Source organism: Bos mutus, chromosome 9 (assembly GCF_027580195.1).
Source record: "Bos mutus isolate GX-2022 chromosome 9, NWIPB_WYAK_1.1, whole genome shotgun sequence".
Taxonomy (NCBI): Eukaryota; Metazoa; Chordata; class Mammalia; order Artiodactyla; family Bovidae; genus Bos; species Bos mutus.
In genome coordinates, this window is record NC_091625.1 from 42,980,422 (window position 1) to 43,003,958 (window position 23,537).

Below are 23,537 nucleotides of genomic sequence, written 5' to 3' on the forward strand. Positions count from 1 at the left end.
CACAGACAACTTGACAGTCTCTTCAGACAACAGACATGTTTCTTGCCCACACGACGTTCTGCTCTGGTTGGAGAGGCTCCATGGTGCTCACTGTGGTCACTCCGGTCCCTGAGGAACTTCTCCAATAAGACCAGTTGATGTACCAGAGGGAAAGCTCTGGCGGGACTCCCATGGATGGCTAAGTGCTACAGCCCAAAAGTGACATGCACCATTCACGTCTCATGGACTAGAACTTGTCAGTGGGCCTCACCTAACCGAGGGGTGTGCAAAAAGTTCAGCCATGGGTGAGCCATGGTGCCTGAATGGATGAAGGAGGACTCCCAAGTATCTGGTTTAGGGAGTGAGGCAGACATTAGAGGTTTTCACTGAGAAAGAAAAGATGGAATGGGGCAAGGAGAAGTGGACCGGCCAAATTATTACCACTCTTCTTCAGCTCTAGAGTGTAACTATTGTATTGGTCCTTTCTGGTTGTCAAGGAGAGGGACTGGAAATCAGCTCCATTTGGGAGCAAGAGTTGACCTTACGCTTTACAAAAGGCATTTTAATTCATTTGCCCCAGTCTTACAGCTTTAGTAATGTAGTGTTCAGATCTTCTGTGTGTCTTTCTTGAATTTTCATGTGAACTATTGTGTCAACATACGGTGTAAAAATATTAGTTATTAATAGGATGTTAATGAAATCTTCCTCACCTTAGAATATCAAGCTGCTGAATTCAAAATGCCAGAGATGTAAATGCCCTTCCACCTTCCTCACCTCCACCCCCTAGCCGGGCTCACTTCAAGCTATCACAGCGTGGCAGTTGGGGAGGAGGTGTAATTAGGCTGATTGGAGCCTATTGTTCTGCTCTGGAGGGCTGACACCTAGCAGCCTTAGGCAATGTTAGTGCCTCCGAATCAATGGGGAATGATGTCCTCTTTAACCTCAAAAGCAGAAACAGTGAATCTGTTCTGTTTCTCCCCTTCTTTGTTTTCCAGCTCCCCTCCCCAGTTTAATTGTAGTACCTTAAAAACTGACTTTTTCTGTGCTTTTGTTTCTTAACAGTTACGAGAAACAATCAAAGCTGGCAAAGGTGTGACTTCAGCTATTGACCTGTGTCGTTACCATGGAAACAAAGCATTGGAGGCCCTGGAGAGCTTTCCTCCCTCGGAGGCCAGAACTGCTTTAGAAAACATTGTGTTTGCTATGACAAGATTTTCCTGATACCAAATTAAAAAGACTGTTGTTTGTTGGCTGAAAAAATTGGGGAAGGAGGTGATCGGGAGAGCTTTCATGATGAAATATCTAAATGTGTTAATGACTTCAACAATATATACATTTTTTTTCTTCTTTTTATCACACTGCTAAATGAATACTGCCTTCTTTTTGGAACTGCTGCAAACAAAATTAGAAGAAAAAAGGTCAAGCAGTTTTCAGTTGTCATGCCAGAAGCACACTTGAGGCTTCAGTAGCAGAAATAATTAATGAGATTCGCTCCTGTGACCTCAGCAAATGGACAGGAAATAAGTCCTTATTGATTGGACCGAGCCAGGGATGGCGCCAGGGTGGTGGCCTGTGGTTTTCCTTCTAGAGAGGACAGGGCAAGCTGGGAGCTGCAGGTGTCAAGAGAAACGCTATCAGTGCCGGCCAGGGAGGACTGTCAAATGAAAACCCAGTGACCAATTTGTCATAATGGAGGGTAATCTAGTGATTAAGAAAAACACATGCTTTGTCTTCTTGCAACTATGTCTTTGTATTTATAGATACAGTCTGGATATACTCTTTGCTTCTTGGTTTTTGTAAGATTTGGGGGAGGAGGGTGGAAATTGTTGAAAAAATAATGCCAAATATTTGAAGTAGGAGATTAAAATGTTGTCAAATATTAACTTGGTTATAGTAGAAATTGCCTGCTTTGCTTTCTGGACCAAATTTTTTTTCAAGTGCATTTCAAAGAAGCAAACTTGTTTTTTTTCTTTTAAGCTGAACAGGATGCTTTTTTTCTTTTTTTTTTAAAGTAAATGTATTCATTTGTAATACTTTGGTGTAAAGAATACCCTTAATTTTTACAAGCGTCAGATATATAGTTGTTGTACTGGGGAATTCATTGGTGAGTTTTGATTGTTTGTTTTTAACCTCAGAATGTCAGATTTTGGTCTTGAACCACAGACTTCCAATTACGGACAGAATTGCAGTCTCACAGGCCTGCAATCGGACACTGTCTCTGTGTGGTTCATAGGAGATGATTTTTGCGGTTTGGAGGCAGGCAATATGAGAACACCGTTGACAAGAAGGCTGAGTTTACATAAATGATCTAGGCTGAGATTCAGCCACCTTTCTTCCTTATGTGGTGTAATTACAGCCCTATCTGGAGACATCGAACACAGCAAACAGATTTTATTACCTACTTCACTCAAACACTGTAAGTGAAGTCATTTTAGTTACATTCCTTCTCCAAAAGTTACAAAATCATTTTAGCAGGACCCAGCATGTGGCATGCAATGAAGAGAAAATGGAAGTTACAGAGGTTAAGGTATTGCATTATGAAATATTTTTAAGCATACTTGAAACACTGTAATTGTGCAGTTTACGCTGCTATAATTTGAAGGCCTATAGATTTAGCTGAAGAGAACACAGCACTCTTCTGTTTGAAATGTCTTTTCTCACAGAAATTGGCTTAATTAGTAACTAGGGTTAGATGCTTTAGATCAGACTAGGTTTTAATCATTAACTTCCACAAAGGAGGAGGCTTGCTTTGTGTTCTCTGGCTGTGCAGGAACTTCAGCAAGCTGTAGGTTCTATCAAATGGATGGTCAGGCACCGGGGAACACAGCACAGGATTCTAGGGCTCTTCTAGGTCTGCTTGAGCACCAGGTTCACCGTGTGACCTTGAACAAGGCACTTCCCTCTGAGCCTCTATTTCCGCATTTGTAAAATAAGGTTAAACAGGGAAATACGTGAAGTCCCCTCCACCTTTGCTTTATTGTCAAAAAGTTTCCCATTTCTGACTCTCTAGATAACAGAGATGCTATGTGAGATTCAGAGAAGAGAGAAGGTGAAACCCAAAGACAGGTGATGAAGGAGTGCATGAGTCTTAATGGCTGTCTTCTCGCCCAGCTGCCCCACAGGTGACCGAAAGAATTCCCAGCTCTCCAGTTGTGTGACTTACAGTCTTGAACTCGTTTCAGCACCCGCCTTTCTGCTTTCTTTGGTATGTTTCCTACCTCCCTCTCATCTCCCCAGAAGCCCTGCCAGCCTCTGTCCCCTCTCCTGTACCTCGTGTCCTGGCTCCCTGGAAGCAGCAGCTCTGCCCTCACTGTGGAGTGACAGCCCTGCCTTTGTTAAACCTCCTGTGTTGGCTTAGTCACTCTAAAGTATTAAACATTGATGGTCTTCTCCACTCCCCTTCTTCAGGGATATTTATTTATTCATCCATTCTAAACCCTTGTAACTTCGGACAGTCTCTCGGGGGAAATTTGGGCGCAGCAAGACACATTTAATTACACTTTTTTGGCCTAGTGCCAGGGTGCTGTCAGCAGAGTTAGTGACTTTAGTATGCCACCTCCTTCCCCGTCTGCATCACCGTAGTCTTTTGCTAGAGGGAAGAATTCATTCATTAGCCACTGTCCTGTTCCTTCCACCTGGACTTGCGAACCTCACTCACTTCAGCCCCTGAGCCACCTGACTTCTGCCTCCCTGTCGGTCTTTTCTTCAGGCTTAGTGAGGGCTCTGCGGGCATGCCAGGCACTCTGCTGAAGGCTTTAACAGTGCTATCTTGTTCGAATCCCATAGCTACTCTCTGGGGCTAAGATTTATCCCCCATTTATAGATGCAGTAGCCAGCAGAGAGGACCACCTCTGCCTGACTGGCTTGCCTTCACACTCCCCTCCCCATTTTAAAGTCTTTCCAGACAGTGCCTCTTTCTCTCTTCCTTTTCTTCTCTTTCCAGATAAGACTCTACTCTTTTCCAAAGATGCTTCCCAGGTGGCACAGTGGTAAAGAATCCGCCTGCCAGTGCAGGAGATGCAAAAGACGCAGAGACCTGGGTTTGATTCCTTCCTGGAGGAGGAAATGGGCATGCCACTCCAGTATTCTTGCTTGGAGAATTCTATGGACAGAGGAGCCTGGTGGGACTACAGTCCATGGGGTTGCAAAGAGTCAAACATGACTGAGCACGCACGCATCTATTGACACTCTCCAAAGATCTTCAGCGTGCAGCCTCCTGTATCATGTCTCTGGTTTTGAGTTTTGGGTTTCCTCTGCTGGCTATGAATGTGCTCAGTTCTCCCTTAAATGAAATTTCCCTCACTTCCCCTGTTTATCCTTCCACCTCCACTCTTTTCCTCCTAGCATTAGCAGTACACCTTCTTACAGGCTAGTATTTAACCTTTGCCGTTCATCATTCACTGAATTCACTACTGAGTCCCCACCATCTGGACCAGCACTGGCACTTCAGATACTCAAAGACATTTAAATCTATCAGGTCTCATAGCACTGCTCCACAGAGATGCCTTCTTGCTCACAGGTGGTGGCCTCACTGTAAAATTTACAGCCCTAGCCCTGCACACAGACGTCCTACATGATTTTACGTAGCCAGCTGCAGCTTCCTCCCTCACCCCCAGCACCTGTGATCCACTCCCACCCTTCTCAACTACACTTCTTTGGTGTCTCACACATCTCGCTCTCAGTCCCACCCCTAGAGACATTCTTTTCTAAAATGTAAGGTTCTATTTCCCCAGGAACTACAAAGCAGTTTCCTGTGCCACTGTCATCTTCCTTTAATTCCCCCAACTTAGAAAAACAGTTTCTAAAAAAACAGTTATCAATTAGATACTGATTAGATAGTTATTTGCCATATTCCCTGGTGGCTCAGATAGTAAAGCGTCTGCCTGCAATGCAGGAGACCCAGGTTCAATCCCTGGGTCGGGAAGATCCCCTGGAGAAGGAAGTGGCAACCCACTCCAGTAGTCATGCCTGGAAAATTCCATGGATGGAGAAGCCTGGTGGGCTACAGTCCATGGGGTTGCAAAGAGTCGGACACGACTGAGCGAATTGCAAATTAATTACTCTGAAAAAAGATAAGGATTATGACTATCGTTAAACTTGGTTGTGCGCTTTACTTGATGACAACATTAAATCCGCATCATGTTTTTCTGCTCCTATGATGTAGTTACCTAGTCACACCTAAAAATAAATGATGGGTGACACTGTGTGCCTGATCCAGGCCTCATTCTCTGAAGTTTGAGACTGTCTCTTATCTATATTAATGTTATTACTATGGCCTGGGATGCAGGTGAAACCTATAAACCTGGGGTAGAAGATGTATACTTCAGTGCAGAATGCTCCAAAAAGATGTAGACCTTTTTTAAGGCCGAGAACCCACCACACAGTGAACCCAGGTGACCAGAAAGCAATCTGAATAATCCTTGATGATATTTCACAACCTGATAAGTTGCTGTAATATAGATCTCTTTGGGCAAGAAGGTTTGGGAAAATTGTGGTTAATCAACAAAATTGCAGCTAAAGGATACTTCTTTTTCTCGCTCTCTTTTTTTAAGATTCTTAACTAGAAATTCCTTGGCAGTCTAGGGGTTGGGACTTGATACTTTGGCTGCTGTGGCCTGGGTTCAATCCCTGGTCAGGGAACTAGACCCTGTAAGCCAAGTGGCATTGCCAAAAGAAAAAAACAAAACTCTTTAACTGAGCAGCAGGTCCATCACATATACAGAAAACTTGCTTTTCAGAAAACTCTTTTCACATTGCTTCCTAGATTTCTTAGTTTCAGGAAGATTCTTTCCGCCCCTTCATTTGTCTTCCCACTATGAGATCCTCTTGTTAAGATCTCACCTTTCTGACCAATAGAAGTTCTGGGATTTATCTTTAGAATGACTGACTGCCTTTCAGTCCGGAGAAGGCATGCCATACCTTTGCTAAAACCCACAAGGACAGAGATAGATCGAGTTGATTTTTCAGTCTGTTTAACTGTGAGGACACAATTGTTATTCCATTATTAATAGTTTCCATTACTGTTAATCACCTTTTAGTAATAATAAAATTATTTGCACTTTCTTTTTAAAACATGAAGCAATCTAATAAGACAGTCTTTTACAAAGCCCCTTTCTTCGTTTCCTACCAGTCACTCCTAATCTCTTCTCAAATCAGCTGTTTTATTCTTTCAGAATGGTTCCTGCCTTTCCACTAAGGAGATAACATACTTTTTAAAAAGAAGGTCACCTGCGGAGACACCAGAGGGGCCAGAACAGAGGGGTCCACCTCTCCCTTTAGCTCCCCCACCTGCCCTTGGAGCTCTGAAGTACCAGGTTTTAGGCCTCTGCTGGTGGAGGAATGTTCTTCTTGAATAGATATTTCTTACTCTTCCATAGAAAGGGAAAGTTTGGCAGGCTTTCATTCCTTTTTCATAGATGCTATTTCCATCTTCATGGAAAAGCTCTTAGCATCTTTCTCAATGTGGCCTGTTCATTTCAAAGACTGACATTGTACCTGTCACTGCATCCTGTGAGCAGATGAGTAGGCTCCCCATTGCCCTGACTGTTGTTGGGAAGATTTCACTTTTTGATACATTTAAGTAAATAAACATAAAAAATTTTTGAAAGATAGAAAAAAATTATTCTGAGTCTCACCATGTTCACATAATCAGCATCACCATTTCCTTTGTATTTCTTCCAGCCTTTTCTGCCATGCCTTTTTTTTTTTTTTGCATGATTGTAATTATATGCAGTAGTATCAATTCAGTGAAGCGAAGTGAAAGTGTTAGTCGCCCAGTCACATCCAACTCTTTGCAACCCCATACAAAGAGCCTGCTAGGCTCCTCTGTTCATGGGATTTCCCAGGCAGAATACTGGAGTGAGTTGCCATTTCCTTCTCCAGGGGATCTTCCCAACCCAGGGATTGAACCTGGGTCTCCTGCATTGCAGGCAGATTCTTTACCATGTGAGCCACCAGAGAAGCAGTCTTCATAACCGCTATTAATAAGTAGCTTAAATTCTACACAAGTCACCTTGAATTTCTATTCCTGATTGGTTTCTCTGAGGTAAATGGGTATTCTCTTAAATACTTACGAGTATTTAAGAAAGTTTCTGTCATAGAAAGATAATGCCCCTGCAAGTTCTCCACAGCAGCAGGTTAAAACTGTGACATGAATTCCCTTAAAACTCTTCAACCTGAATGAGTGATCTTTTCCGTTGGTGGTTCCCATTCCTTCAAGATGACGCTCAAAATAGACTACCTCTGTGCATTTTCCTCTTGCTTCACTGCAAGTTCTCAGTCAGCCACACTTCTGTAGGATGACTGTTTCCTTGTCACTGAAGCTAACTATCTCCCAGGACAGAAAAGGCCCTTGGGCAGTTGTGGTAGGTTCTGCTCTTGCCCAAGACCATGTAGAAATCATTTTCTAAGAATTGATAAGCTATCTTTGCTGCTTCAAAGACTTAGGAGAAGGAAACTCCTCAGGTTTGTTTGACGGGAAACAAAATGACCTTTATCTGACTTGAGTCTTTCATGCTGTGACAGCATGAGCTTACCGTGTTTTGTATTGTCTTGCTTTGTTTGAATCCTTTTTTTTAAGCCTTCAAATGGATGAGAAAACAGTATCATTCTCAAAGAATTAAGCTATACCTGCAGCCTTTCTTTCCTTAAGTTAGTCTTCATAACTTTACTATTTGCATCACTCGTCACTTTCCAAATTTCAGTGAAGTCCCCTGCCTGCCTCCTGCCTTATATCATGAATTGCAGTTACTTGACTTGTACATGGAATATGATCAAGTTAATTGTGAACTTCCTAACTGCTGCCTATTTATGCATCTTTGTTTTTATCCTTTGTTTTTATCCTCTTTCTTTTTTGAAGATTTAACATTGTTTTAATTGAATTGTTAAAAGCAACTTTATTTAAGTAAAATTTACACATCATGAAATCCATCTAGTGTAAGTATACAATTCAGTAATTTTCAATAAATTTGCAGAGTTGTGTAAGCATCATCACAATTCAGTTTTTAAAGATCCTTTGTGCCCATTTGCAGTCAAACGGCAACCTACTCCAGTATTCATGCCTGGAAAATCCGATGGACCAAGGAGCCTGGTGGGCTACAATCCATGGGGTCGCAAAGAGTCGGACACGACCGAGCGACTTCTGTGTGTGTGTGTGTGTGTGTGCAGTCAACCCTTACTCCCATCCTCAGTCCTAGGCAGCCACTAATCTACTACTCTCTGTCTCTATAGGTCTGCCTTCTTTGGATATTTGATGTAAATGGAGTTTTACAATACTTAGTCTTTTGCATCTGGTTTCTGTCACTTGGCATAATGTTTTTGAGGTTTATCTATGTTGTGGAATTAATCATTATTTCATTCATTTATTGCTAAATAATATTCCATTGTACAGATACATTATATTCCTTTATCCATTTACCAGTTGATTGGCATTTGGGTTATTTCTACTGCTCACCTATTATGAATAATGCTGTTGTGAATCCTTGTGTACAGGTCATTGTGTAGACAAAAGTTTCCATTGCTCTTGAGTAGATCCTCAGGAGTAGATCCTCAGGAGTAAAATTTATGATAAATTTATGTATAACATTTTAGAAATTGCCAGACTGTTTTCCAAAGGTTTCATTTTACCTTTCCAACACATGTGGGTTCCGGTTTCTTCACATCCTTGCCAGCTCATGGTGTTCCTTTTTTTATTATAGCTATTCTAGTAGGAATGAGACTATTATCTCATTGTGATTTTTGCTTGCATTTTCCTAGTGATTAATGATGTTTAAGCCTCTTCTCACGAGCTTGTTAGTCATTTATATATCTTCTTTGGTGAAATGTCTGTTGAGATCTTTTGCCTATTTGTTAATTAGGTTCTTTATCTTATTATTGTTATAAACACTTTTTATGTATTCTGAATATAAGTCCTTTATCTGATATATGATGTGCAAGTACTTGCTCCCAATCTATGGCTTAAATTCATTTTCATAATGATTCCTTTTGAAGTGCAATGTCTTTAATTTTAATGAAATCCACTTTATCAGTTTTTTTCATCTATAGATCATACCTTTCATGTCATATCTAAGTGATCTTTGCCTGACCCAAAGTCACAAAGATTTTCTCCTATGTTTTTTTCTTAGAGCTTTATAGTTTTGGCTCCTACATTTACGTCTATAATCCATTTTTAGTTAATTTTTGTATATAGTATGAGGTAAAGGTTTAAATGGGAGTATCTCATCCTCAGCACCGTTGACACATTGGTCTGGGTCATTCTTTGCTGTGAGGGTTGCCTGTGCATTGTTGGAGGTTTAGCAGCATTTCTGGCCCCTACCCACTAAATGCCAGCAGCATCCTGCCCCTAGCTGTGACAACCAGAATCGTCTCCAGAAATTGCCAAATGCTCCCTGCCTTTGGGAAGCCAAAATCTTCCCCATCAAAAACCACTGGACTAAATTAATTAGTTTTGTATGTGGATATCCAGTTGTTCTAGAACCATTGGTTGAAAAGATAATTCTTTCCTCCTTTGAGTTGCTTTGACAAGTTTATAGAAAATCAGTTAACCCTAAATCTAAGGGCTTGCTTCTGGACTGCTAATTCTATTCCATTGATCTCTGTGTCTCTCCTTATGCCAATACCACACTCCTTGATTACTGTAGCTTTATATTAAATTTTTAAATTGGGAAGTAGAAGTCCTGCAGCTTAATTCTAAATAAACTGTTAATTTTAAGATAATTGTAGATTCACAAGTCGTTGTTCAGTCACTCGGTCATGTTCAACTCTGTGACCCTGTGGCCTGCAGCATGACAGGCTTCCCTGTCCTTCACTATCTCCTGGAGTTTGCTCAAACTCACGTCCACTGAGTCAGTGATGCCATCCAACAATCTCATCCTCTGTCACCCCATTCACAAATAGTCATAAGAAATAATACAGAGAGATTCTGTGTACCCTTTGCCATTTTCCCTGATGGTAGCATCTTATAAAACTATAGGATAACATCACAACCAGAGTGTTGACATTGATACAATCCATCAATCTTATTCAGATTTCCCCATTTATACTTGTAGTTCTTCTTTTTCAGAATTGTTTTGGCCACTCTGGGTCCTTTGCATTTCTATAAAAATTTTAGGATCAACTTGTCATTTTCTACAAAAGAGTCTGCTGGGATTTTGATAGGGATTGCATTGAGTATATAGATCTAATTTCAGATCTGTGTCCAACTCTTTGTGACCCCATGGACTAGAGCATCTAATTTCAGATCTGTGTCCAACTCTTTGTGACCCCATGGACTAGAGCATGCCAGGCCTCCCTGTCCAAAACCAACTCCCGGAGTTTACTCAAACTCATGTCCGTTGAGTTGGTGATGCCATCCAACCATCTCATCCTTTGTCATCCCGTTCTTCTCCCGCCTTCACTCTTTCCCAGCTTCAGGGTCTTTTCAAATGAGTCAGTTCTTCACATCAGGTGGCCAAAGTATTGGCGCTTCAGCTTCAGGATCAGTCCTTCCAATGAATATTCAGGACTGATTTCCTTTAGGATGGACTGGTTGGATCTCCTTGCAGTCCAAGGGACTCTCAAGAGTCTTCTCCAACACCACAGTTCAAAAGCATCAATTCTTCAGGGCTCAGCTTTCTTTATAATCCAACTCTCACATCCATACATAACTACTGGAAAAACCATAGCTTTGACTAGATGGACCTTTGTTGGCAAAGTAATGTCTCTGCTTTTTAATAAGCCTTCTAGGTTGGTCATAACTTTTCTTCCAAGGAGTAAGCGTCTTTTAATTTCATGCAGTCACCATCTGCAGTGATTTTGGAGCCCCCAAAAGTAAAGTCTGTCTGTTTTGACTGTTTCCCCATCTATTTGCCATGAAGTGATGGGACTGGATGCCATGAACGTAGTTTTCTGAATGTTGAGCTTTAAGCCAACTTTTTCACTCTCCTCTTTCACTTTCATCAAGAGGCTTTTTAGTTCCTCTTCACTTTCGCCATAAGGGTGGTGTCATCTGCATATCTGAGGTTATTGATATTTCTCCCAGCAATCTTGATTCCAACTTGTGCTTCATCCAGCCCAGCGTTTCTCATGATGTACTCTGCATATAAGTTAAATAAGCAGGGTGACAATATACAGCCTTGACGTACTCCTTTTCCTATTTGGAACCAGTCTGTTGTTCCATGTCCAGTTCTAACCGTTGCTTCCTGACTTGCATACAGATTTCTCAGGAAGCAGATCAGGTCATCTGGTAATCCCATCTCTTTAAGAATTTTCAGATAATTGCCATTTAATGATATTAATCTTCTAATCCATGAAGCATGATTTTCTTTTTTATTGTGGTTTTATCTATCTATCTATATAATGATATGGGCCATTACAATAATTTAAAGTTTTCATTTTAGTGACATTAATTACATTCATATTGTTTTGCAATTATCACCACTATTTCTATAAATTTCCATCACCCCAAATGGAAACCATGCTTTTCTTTAACCAGCAGTACTGAAATTGCCAACTTACTAGTTACCATATGGTCTCCTATGGCCCCCAAAATTCTTTTTCAGATCAGTAATTTAACACCAAACCCTGAATCCCAGGGAATCCTGGTACTTGTCTTTAGAAGAATATAAATGAGTCTTTGTTAAGAAATTGGGCTTTAGAGTCTTCAAATCCCAGCTCTGCCATTGACAAGCAGGTTAATTTACTTCTCTCAGTCTTCCATTATCATAGACAAATTTAAACGGTTTCATTTCTATCACCCTTCCAGGTGTGGGCATCCCTAAATGGGGTGCAGAGACTCCCAGGGATACTCAGCAGCCTGCCACATGCTGTGGAAGCCACAGAATGAACACACACATTGTCCAGGAACATATTTTTCCCCCACAAAGCTAACATTAGGTAATTTAACTGCAAATGAGTTTTTAAACTTTTATAGCATACTATATATATATATATATTATAGAATTACATGTAAGATTTACACTCATTATAATATAAAAAATAAGACTTACAATAAATCTAAAGCCTTTATTTGTGTGCTGTGAGCTAACTCTTCTTCCTTTCCACCTCCCCACATGCCCCTTAGCAAGTCTTCTACCCTTTAGTCTCCTTCTCAGGTCTAACAGACATTCACTCTTCATTCACAGCCCTTTTCCTACAGAACCTCAGAATTCTCAACACAGCTCTCCAGGCAGGCGCTGTTACTGTATCAACTTGAAGTCTGTTTGCCATCTCTGTTCAGCTAGTCAACAACTATATGCTTAACCTATATTTTACCATTTCAGGCTATTTGAAATAAAATTAGTAGTTCTGAAAATCAAGGTGGTTTTATTTACTTCTGGCTTTCCAAAGGTTATGTTCTTCCTTTCAAATTATTTTACTTTCTCTGTTTTTACATATAAATTATAATAAAGATAATGAAAGACATCAGATGATATGTTGACTTTAAAGATGACAGTATCCATCATGTCATCTTAAATCTGCTGGTCCAAAGGTATTTAAATTTTGTGTAACTTTGTTCTTCTAATAGCCATAATGGAAATCACATGTCCACTAGTATGAAAAAACCCTTTGGAAACATCTTTGCAAAACACTTGTGGCTCAGATGGGAAAGAATCTGCCTGCAATGCAAGAGACTCAGGTTCGATCCCTGGGTCGGGAAGACAGCTTGGAGAATTCCATGGACAGAGGAGCCTGGTGTGTTACAGTCCATGGGAGTTGCAAAGAGTCAGACATGACTAAGTGATTAATTTTTTTTTTCCATGCACTGTGATCATTAGATCCTATTTAAGAAAGATTAAATTGTGTTTCATTTCATATTTAGGAAAGGTTTGATTTCTGTTTTATTACATCAATTTAAACACAGAGGTTTGTTTGGGATTCTTTTTTAGATCCTCATCTCTTTATAGAGAGATTCAGAGATAGAAGATGAAGAGATGGACAAGGACAGGTAAAAGAACAAGTCTCTTTTTGATTAAACCATTAAATATCTAAACATCTGTATTTTTCTTCCCCGTGTCCTACCTACCAACTTTTTATGATCAGAAGCTAGCGTGACACATTGCCTTAATTTGTATCTAGCTGTTGCTAAGCTGTCACTATGGTACCAATGCACTCAGGCAAATATAATAGCTAAAAACAAATGTGTAGGAAGAAAATTTTGTCCCTAGCCCCCTCACCTCTCCTGTCATCTGGATGAGTAGTTCAACATTGAATTTCTGTGTCATAATTGCTTTACATCTGTAACAAAACAAATTAACCCGAAACTTTTGAAAACCAAATTATTACAGTGCATAAAAATATAATGATGTCTGCAAATGTCATTTACAAAAGTCATCACTAGTCTTTGTACCTATACCTTGTAATGATTGAAACAGCCTGCGTGGTAACAGTGATTGATTTTTTTTGCCCTCAAGCAATGTAAAACAGCAAAAATACTGTCCTATTAATTATAATTTTATGGTAATGCAATCACAATGAATGGCATCTTTTTGTTCTTTCTCAATGGTTAAAATTTTTCAAATAGTTTTAAAATTTTCAAATTCTAGTAGATAATTTCAGCAAAATGACCTAATGTAAGCTTTATCTTCAAGAGTGGTATAAATATAAACTGTACTCTCCAGTATTATATCTCAGTCCTGTTACTTTCTTTGCCTCACTGCATATGCAATTAATCCAAAAGGAAAAGCTTAATTTTCTTAAAAGGGCCCATTAACACTATTCAACTATGTTTATAGACTGGATATATTACTTGTTTACCTAAATAGTAGCATAAATATAGGTTTTTAGAAAGCTTAACATAAGTGTTTCTGTATGATTGGATTCTTAAACATGTCTATGATTAGTTAATAAACCACTTTCCCTCTTGACTAGTTCTAATGAAAGCTTACCAACTTAAGCGTTGTGTGCTAACACTTCCTCCTTTCGTAGCAGTCTTCCACTTTTGCCCATCAAAAAGAGCTTTCTGTCTGCAGTGTGTCAGCTGTACTATTTATAATAGAGTTAACAATGCCAACTAGAGGCAGTGAAAGGTGTATATTTCATATGCAAATCCCCAGCAATAATTTCTGCAATTACATATAGTTGATTATGTTCAACATCAGTATTATAAAACTGAGTCCAGGAAGGAGAAAATAGTACTGATTTTACTTTTTTGAATCTCTTAAAGACTTTTAGTGAATTAATTAGGAAAATAAAGAGTTCAAAATGGAAGTAGCCCTAGCTTGTTATAATGGATATTTTCACATAATGGGACTTTGATGACCTATTAGAGTAGCTGTTCAGAGGAAGAAATTCTCTGTATGACACAGACTGTTCTTTCTGTTTTGTCTCTGAGTTTGTGTTTTTCCGAACAGTTCTCTCTCTCTTCTTTTTTTGACTGTCACATGCAGCATGTGGGATCTTAGTTTTCCAACCATGGATTGAACTAGTCCCACTTGCATCGAAAGCACTGGAGTCTTAACCACTGAACCCCCAAGGAAGTCCCAAAGAGTCCTCTTTATTTCTTGTTTTACCAGATTGTGATTCCCCTGACCATAAGTAGAACAACAACAAAAAAAGAAACCAAGGATAAATTCATGTTTTCTTTTCACTGATGTATATTAAGTGTTATTATGTGCAAAGCACTATCGTGGATACAAGCATGACTAGAAAGGGAGATTATTTGTGTCTTTCCCCACTGTACTGTAGGTTTCTGTGGACCAGAGTCTCTTTGAAGGCAAGTGGGCTATGACAAGTAGAATAGATAGATCTGAGTTCAAAGACTAGCTTTTCCATTGAATGTGATGTTAGGCAAATTCTCCAAGCTTTATCGTGCTTTCTGGTAGAAATGGAGATAGTCATGCTTGCTAGTGAAGTAGCTGCTGAGTGCCTGGAAGTGTATTTCTACCTATTACAGAGATTGATAGTAAATGCTGTTAAAGGAAATACTGTTTTTTTAATTATTTTATTTTATTGGCCATGCCACGCGGCTTGCAGGATCTTAGTTCCCTGACCAGGGATGGAACCTGGGCCCATGGCAATGAAAGTGCCAAGTCTTAACCACTGGGCTGCCAGGGCACTCCCAAGAAATGTTGAATATGTTTGCTTTTATAATGATGGAACAAGCAAGTAAAATGGAATAATAGTAAAGGAGCAATGGATTGGAAACTAATTAGAATATCTAAAGTAAATCTAGAGCATTCTTCTAACATATAGGACAATATAAGGTGAGAAAAGATCTAGAAAGGAGGTGATAGAGCCCACCCAAGGGTGTATCTTTACACCCTAAATAAAGCAATATTTAAAGGGCCAAGACAGGTGTAAAGCTTACAGTTTGGAGAGCTGTGGGGTTGGATGGGAACAGTTTTCCTATGCTGTGGTCTGTGAACCTGCATCAAAATCTGGGACTTGATGTAGAATCAGGACTTTACCCAGACCTACTGAGCTGAATCTAAAGAGGAGGTCCAGGGTCAGTGTTTCTCATAAATTTCCAAGTAATTTTCACACACACACCAGTTTTAGATCCAGTGGGTAGATAACAAATTTATAAGGTTCTATTGACATCTAATTCTTGGTGTGGTACAAAAGACAAAACATGAACTTTGAAGTAAGACAGATTCCAGCCAAATTGGAATGCTCAACATTTAAGCCAAACAAACAAAAAGAACCCTACCTAATAGAAGGGGGGCTTAGCAGGTGGTTCTAGGGGTAAAGAACCTGCCTGCTAATGCAGGAGACCTAAGAGATGTGGGTTTGATTCCTGGGTCAGGAAGATCCCCTGAAGGAGGAAGAGGCAACCCACTCCAGTATTCTTGCCTGGAGAATTCAATGGACAGAGGAGCCTGGTGGGCTACAGTCCATGGGGTCTCAAAGAGTCAGACACCACTGAAGCAACTTAGCACGCACACACCCAGGAGAAAGCAGGAGAGAAAGATAAATCCTGTAAGATCCCACTTAATATATGGAATCTGAAAAAAAAACTGAACTCATAGATTCAGAGAACAGATTGGTGGTTGCCAGCAGCAGGATTTGGGATGGAGGGAAGAGGGGAATGAATGAAGGTGGTCAAAAGACACAAACTTACAGTTATAAAGTAAACCATGGGGAGGTAATGTATAGCATGGTGACCTATAGTTAAAAATACTGTGTTGCACGTTTGAAAGTTGCCAAGAGAGTAAATCCTAAAAAAAATTTGTAACTATATATGCTGATGGATGTTAACTAGATTTATTGTGGTAATCATCCCTCAGTATATACAAATATCTAATCATTATGTTGTACCTGAAACTAATCTTATATGTATTTGTACCTCAATTCTTAAAAAATAAAGCAAAAAAGGGAAAACAAGTATAAAATGTGTAAAAAGTGAAAAATATAGAATGGATATAAATACATTAGTATTTATATTAGAATGAATTACAATAAATTAATTAAATTCACCAACTCAAAAATAGAATCTCAGATTCAGTTAAAAAGCACTATCCAATAAGCTGTCTAAAAGAGAAACTTAAAAACAAAAGACAGAGAAAGATTGAAAATAAAAGATGGGGAAAATATGAACCAAAAGGAAAAATAAAGAGAATATTAGTATCTGACAATATAGGATATAAGGCAAAAAGTATATATAAGGGACAAAGAAGGTCATATGCTGGTAAGAGGAACAATAGAGCAAGAAGATACAACCATCAAAAACATGTATGCACCTAACAATACAACCTCAAAATACACAAAGGAACAACTGAAAAAAAGTAGCAGAGAGAAATGAATACATCAAATTATAGTTAAAAGATTTTAGCCACGTCTTTCAGAAACTGATAAATCAAGCAGACATAAAATATACATAATGAAATTTTGAATCATGTAATTAATAAGCTCAAGCTATGAAGTATACATAGAGCTCAGCACCAAAGGGTTAGTAAATATTAGATTCAACTATGTGAAACTGTGAATATGAGAACTTTTTGCCTCTTAAAAACAGTTTCATATTATTCCTCATAGTTTGTTGAAGGAATTAAACTAGCTAATGTCTGTAAAGCAATTAGCACAATGTCTAATTTAGTCTCCTTTGGTATTTAGTTTACAAAAAGAATACTTTCCTCAATTATTAGTAATTGGATAAGTGAGATCCAAAAATTCAGTCATGTGAAATATGAGGTCACAATTTGTTTTTTAAGATTAACAAACAAATGACTCATATAGACCTAGCTGGTGAGGAATTTTGGGAGCCAGCTGCCCTACCTAAATTCATGCCGAACTCAGCTGTGATTTGGTGCCACCTGGTGGTGGTGGTTGGAGCCAACTTAAATATTGGTAGGGATAATTCTGAGTCCAGAGGCAGCAGGACAAGATCAGTGATCCCAGAGATGTACCAGTTTGTAGGCCAGATTCAAAAATTCAGCTGGGAGAATACTGACGACTAGAGACTCACTCTTCACCCTTCTTTCTGAAACAACTTCCTATGACTTTCCTTCACCTTCATGACCTTGACCTCCATTCCAAGATCCCCTTCCCCACCGTAGCATAGACCTTTAACCCCCACCTCTGACCCTTGGGGCTTCCTTGGTGGCTCAGGCTGTAAAGAATCCACCTGCAATGCAGGAGACCGGGTTTGATCCCTGGGTCAGGAAGATCCCCTGGAGAAGGGAATGGCTAGCCACTCCAGTATTCTTGTCTGGAGAATTCCGTGGACAGAGAAGCCTGGTAGATGATAGTCCATGGAGTCACAAAGAGTCAGACACAACTGAGCAACTTTCACTTTCATGACCCTTATCCCTGCCTTGTTTTCAAGTAGAGGCTAGACAGGAAATGGGGGCCAGTTGCCCATTCTGCAGAATATCTAAAATTATATTTTAATATAATGGGGTTTATATATTTTTTAAAAATGAGTTTTTACTGTGTTTTATCCAGGATGCCCTGAATGCTTACAACATAGCAACACTATATTTTTTATTTTAGCGTCTTTACTACAAGTGTTTCTGGTTGGTTATAAAAAGCTTTTACTAGACAGAAACCAATTGAAATTCAAGGGAATTCCCTGGTTGTCCAGTGGTTAGAACTCAGTGCTTTCACTGCAAGGACCCAAGTTCAGTCACTTGTAGTCTGGGAGCTAAGATACACAGGCCACATGGTGTGGCCAAAAAAACTACAATAACATATCAAGCAGCAAAAATAAGGGAAGACAGGCAAAAGTAGAAAAGTTCATCCTGAGAATATGAACCCTATTACATGAATGCCATGAAATTTTAGATATATAACTGCTTTTGTGGATGATCTCTTACTGCCTGGTAGGATCAGAAATTCTTAGTTCGGTTATTTCTTTGTTGAACTTCTCGATGTGGAGGAGCAGCTTTCCCTTCCTTGTATAAACATGCTGTCCTGCTCCATTATTTTCAGGCGCCCCCCCTGAACACACCTCCTAGGCTTCTTGGAAGCTGCATGGAGGGGCGCGACAACAGAGCGGGTAGTGATCAGTTATCATTTACCTTTAGTTTCTGTCCCCATCACCCTTCTGGGTATCCTCCCACTTTTGCGTTACCTGGATCACTACAACAGAGTCAGGGCAAAGCAGTCTGAGAGACCGGCAGAACTAGCATTTTGAGATCAGAGTCTTCTTGCCTTATGGCTTCCAGAGGTCACAGGTTTCTTCAATGAAACTGTCATACACCAAGCTGAGTGTCAAATCTTGGGAGAACCGTGGCACAGACCAGCAAAGGCCTTAACCTGTCCACTGCCAATCGCTTTGATCTTACCTGTTACTTCTGCCCACCCTCTAATTTCAAGGCTCTCTGTGTTTTACTCAAAATGGCTGTTTAAAGTTTTCCAAATAGGATCTGCAGTTCCCTGCCGTAGCTACTGCCTGAAGTTTTGCCCACTCAGAATGCCCTTCACCTGCCCTTTGTGGGTCAGAATCCCTCAGCCTTCCTGCGGGCTCCCAGGACAGCCCCTTCTCCACAGAAGCTTCTTGGTTTATTCTGACTCTGCAGTCATCCCCACTCTGGGTCTCTCCTGTGATGCTGCCTTCTGCGTTATATCAGTTTTCAGGGTTCATGATTGATTCCTGGGCTAGAATGACATCTCTTTGAGGACAGGGACCTTGTTTATCTGTTTCTTAATTCCCCAAAGAACTCAAAGCTTTGCAGTCGTAGGTGTTCAATAAATATTTGTTTAACTTTGAAAGCCTTTGTCACATTAAAGCCGGCCAGGCCATCTTCCAAAGAAGTCTCACCTCCTCCTGCCAACTGCATGGGTGCCCAGCCCTATATTTAGGTACTAAATGGTCTCCCCCACCTTTCTCTACAGTTGACATGAGCCAAATTCTGTCACTGCAAAAATTCTCCAGGAATATAGGCATTGGGAAAGCACATTCACTCACCCCAGCCTAGATTAGCCATCTCTTTGGCACTGAAATAATTTGCTTACTTTCCTAATGTCAAGGCTGAATAAATGCAGTTTCCACAAGTACAAAGTTTACTTACTGAAAACCAGGATTGCATCAAGAATATCATGAAGAACGTGCGTGGTTATAGAAGCTGTACCTTTTATGTGTCTTAATTTTTTAATATTTAAATATTAAATCATTAGATATCAACTTGGATGTAATATATTTTACTATAGACACCATTTGAAAACTTCAGTATCTCTAGAAAAATTCAGGAAATACCAAATGTTTGAGTCTTAGGGAATCATAACATAAACACCATATTTGTCCTCAAACATGGGTTTCTCCCTGCCATCATAGATATACCATTTGATTCTGCTGTTCCTAACACCTTCTTTTTAAAAAAAGTTTGTAACCTTACTAGAGACAAGTAACCGAGAACTTCTCTAATTTCTAGTGTAAAACATTCAGGGGGAAGAAGCAAGTAATATGGATTATTGGATTCCTCTGGTAGCTTTCCTCAAATTCACACACTTGAGTTCCAAAGCACAATCATTTCTCTTTGCTCCATGCTGATTATATAGGTCAGGAGGGTAATAAGGTCATTTATTTGAAGGATTTTCATCTGGTATATTTCTAATATTCTTGCCCCATTCCTGACCACTCAAATCAGTATTACAGGGAGACCTGCATCTCTCTCCCTCCACCCAAGAAAATGATGAAACAAATGTAATTTGAGTCTGAACTTTCTGCTCCCAAATTTGTCATCTTCGCGGAGCACAAGGGTTATATTGCTTTAGTCCTTCACACCAGTAATGACTCCTGTAATAACATTAGTCCTTTAAACCAATGATGGCTCAGTAATAAGTAGCACTGTGTTTACTATTAATATTAACTCAATGCATAAAACCTCAAAGGTATTACATATTTTTTTCAAAAACCTCATTACTGAAATCAGAAATTGCCCATGGCAGAATCAAGAAAACACGGGACATATACTAATAAAAGTAAATGTTACATCGTACTATCAATATATTATTAAGAACATGCAGTGTTAGATACATCTATTTTACTGTAAAAAAAAAAACAACAACAAAAAACGGAATTTTTGATTAATTGGCTGAACTGAGATTTCCTTTCTAAAAGATTTTCCTGGTGCTTCTTTCCTAGGAGTCCGCAACATAGAGAAATTCTGAAGCTGTTTTATAGTAACCTCAGATCAAATATGGTCAGTAAGTATGTGTGCCAAGAGTGTATCGTTGAGATACTAATCTATATTTTTATTCTCCTGGTATTTCCTCCTTTCCCTTCCCTGTCTCCAAGCAGATATTCCCATCTGGGTTTATTATCTTGGTGAAGGGACGAGATGGAGTAGAAAGTTGAAATTGCCCTCAAGCTTTTGTTTCTAAAATCTTAAAACCCAGCAGGGAGAAGATTTGAGCCATAGGCACAATGCGTGGGCAGAAGCAGGAGGACCCTGGACACGGTGGTGGGGACGGGCAGGCTGCTGTGTGGGTGGGCTCTCCAGCAGTCTGGCTGGGAGGCAGGCCTGCCCCCAAGAAGCTGTGGCTGTGGCTGGGAGCTGAGACCGCAAACTACAGGCATTACATCTGACTTTGTTCGACCATGTGAATTTCAGTCACTGAGCATTATAAATCTAGGCAATTTTACACAGAAGTCCAGGTTGGAGCTTCTCTTGAATAATTAGCAGATTTGGCCACACTGTGTTCAGTCTCTTATGGCACCAAGGCTGCCTGCCTTAGATAAGGAATAAATGCTCTAGTTTGCCAGAATCCCTGGAAGTCATCGCTACACTGATGCCAGGGGTTAGTTGTCACTCATCGTGACACTGGCACTGTTCCCGGCAATAGAAAATGGTCCTCTTTACCCCAGATTTTTTCCGTAAATGAAGAAATGAAACATAAACTAAAGATGGCTCAGGAAAGAAAGAGGAGCCAGTGCACTCCTCCATGGAAGGGAAGATGTTCTTATGTGTCTGATAGGCAAGCTGCACGCTTCACTCACGAGCTCTCCCAGCCTGGTCCCTGTAGGCATTTGGATCATGGCTTCCGCGTTCCAGGCAGCCTTGCAAAGAGATGACCGCGTCCCTGGTTGGGCATGGCAGAGCCACTGCCTGCAGGGTACAGCATGCAGAATGATGGACGTCTCAGCCAGAACCCATGTGGGCAGATGCCTGGAGGCCAGAGGCCGCTGGAAGCTTCTGGTGGGAGTAGGGAGGACTCCAAAAGGACAGGGCTCAAGACAGAAAGTAAATTAGAAAAATCGTTATTTCACAGATGCAAGTGTACGGACTGAGATTTGCATGCAGCACCTTTTCTTTCTGGCTGATTGGTTACTTAGCTCAGGGCTCTGATGGCACCAACATGCACTCATGGCAGAGGTGACCGGGGCCTGTCCTAGAGAAAGACAGCAGAGACACTGTCTTTTCCTTATGAGAGGGGTAAGGAGAAAGGACATGAGGGTTGGGGGCATCACATGTTTTAGAATTACATGATGATGTCTTTTTCCCTTTCCTGGGTGGAATTTGAATTTAAAGTGGTGTCTTCCAGACAGCATTTAGGACCATCATATGAACCTTTGTGCTTTTGCTGCTAAACTAGAAATGTGTTTTTCAAAACCTTAACTGTTATGTGCCCAGGCTAGTTATTTCAACAGTTTGCTCACCCCATTTATAACCAATAAAAATAACTATCCTTTATTGAACTTAGCTTCTGCCAACCGCTCTGCGGTGCTCCCCATAGCTGCCTGCCTCATTTAAAACCATCCTGCATGGTGCCCCATGCCTTGACAAAGGAAATGGATGCTAAAAGCTTAAGCAGCGTCCAAAATCCCACACTTAGTACATGTGGGAGCCTGAATTCAAATCCAGGGGTCTGTCTGACTTCATGAGCCCTGCACTCTGCAGCCAACATCACCTTGATGTCACCATCAAATATGACAGCATTTATCAGCACCTGCTACCTGCAGGGCAGCAGTAGGGCTGGAGGCATGGAAATGTGAATGCAAAGGGCCAAGTCCCCAAGCAGTAGCAAAATTAAATTAGGCACATTCTTTAGAAAGAAAAGGGAAAGCATATTCATGCAGTGACAGAGATGTTAGCAGTGATCCTTGGAGTTGTGGTGTAGCAGAGAAAGCCACCATGTCAGCAGATATTCACTCTGGGACCCAGTGCTTCTGGGATGTTAGGACTGAGTCCAAGTGAGCTTAGTCCTTTTTCCCCACTGTTATGAGTTATACTGTGTCCTCAAGATGATGTTGAACTCCTTACCCCCATTGTCTGTGAAATAGGGTCCACTTGGAAGTGGAGTCCTTGCAGATACTCAAGATGAGGTTATTTGTGGGGGGTCCCTAATCCAGTATGACTTTGTCCTTCTAAAAAGGAGAAATTTAGACACAGAGACAGATATGTACTGGAGGAAAAGGATGGGAAGATCCATGGAGAATATCATCTAAGAACCAAGAAACTTCTGAGGCCCCCAGAAGCAAGGAGAGAGCCCTGGAACAGAGCCTCTGCATAGCCCTCAGACAGAGCCTATTCAGCTCTTGATATGGGACTCCTATCCTCCAGATAACCACAATGGTGTGATCAGACACCCTGGAATGCGAAGTCAAGTGGGCCTGAGGAAGCGTCACTATGAACAAAGCTAGTGGAGGTGATGGAATTCCAGTTGAGCTATTTCAAATCCTAAAAGATGATGCTGTGAAAGTGCTGCATTCAATATGCCAGCAAATCTGGAAAACTCAGCAGTGGCCACAGGACTGGAAAAGGTCAGTTTTCATTCCAATCCCAAAGAATGGCAATACTAAAGAATGTTCAAACTATTGCACATTTGCACTCATCTCACATGCTAGCAAAGTAATGCTCAAAATTCTCCAAGCCAGGCTTCAACAGTACATGAACCGTACATGAACAGTACATGAACCAAGCTGGATTCAGAAAAGGCAGAGGAACCACAGATCAAATTGCCAACATTCGCTGGATCATCGAAAAAGCAAGAGAGTTCCAGAAAAAATCTGCTTTATTGACTATGCCAAGCCTTTGACTGTGTGGATCACAACAAACTGTGGAAAATTCTGAAAGAGATGGGAATACCAGACCACCTGACCTGCCTCCTGAGAAATCTGTATTGCAGGTCAGGAAGCAACAGTTAGAAATGGACATGGAACAACAGCCTGGCTCCAAATAGGGAAAGGAGTACGTCGAGGC

At 40.5% G+C, this 23,537-nt stretch overlaps 1 protein-coding gene across 1 annotated transcript in view; it reads left to right on the forward strand.

The window, feature by feature from the left end:
* Positions 1-12,268, forward strand: part of PDSS2 (decaprenyl diphosphate synthase subunit 2) — a 275,381-nt gene extending 263,113 nt beyond the window's left edge. The window contains 1 exon segment of the mRNA XM_005898195.2: positions 1,042-12,268. Coding sequence (XP_005898257.2) covers positions 1,042-1,200 — 159 coding nt within the window. The 3' untranslated portion in view covers positions 1,201-12,268.
* The last annotated feature ends 11,269 nt before the right edge of the window (positions 12,269-23,537 follow it).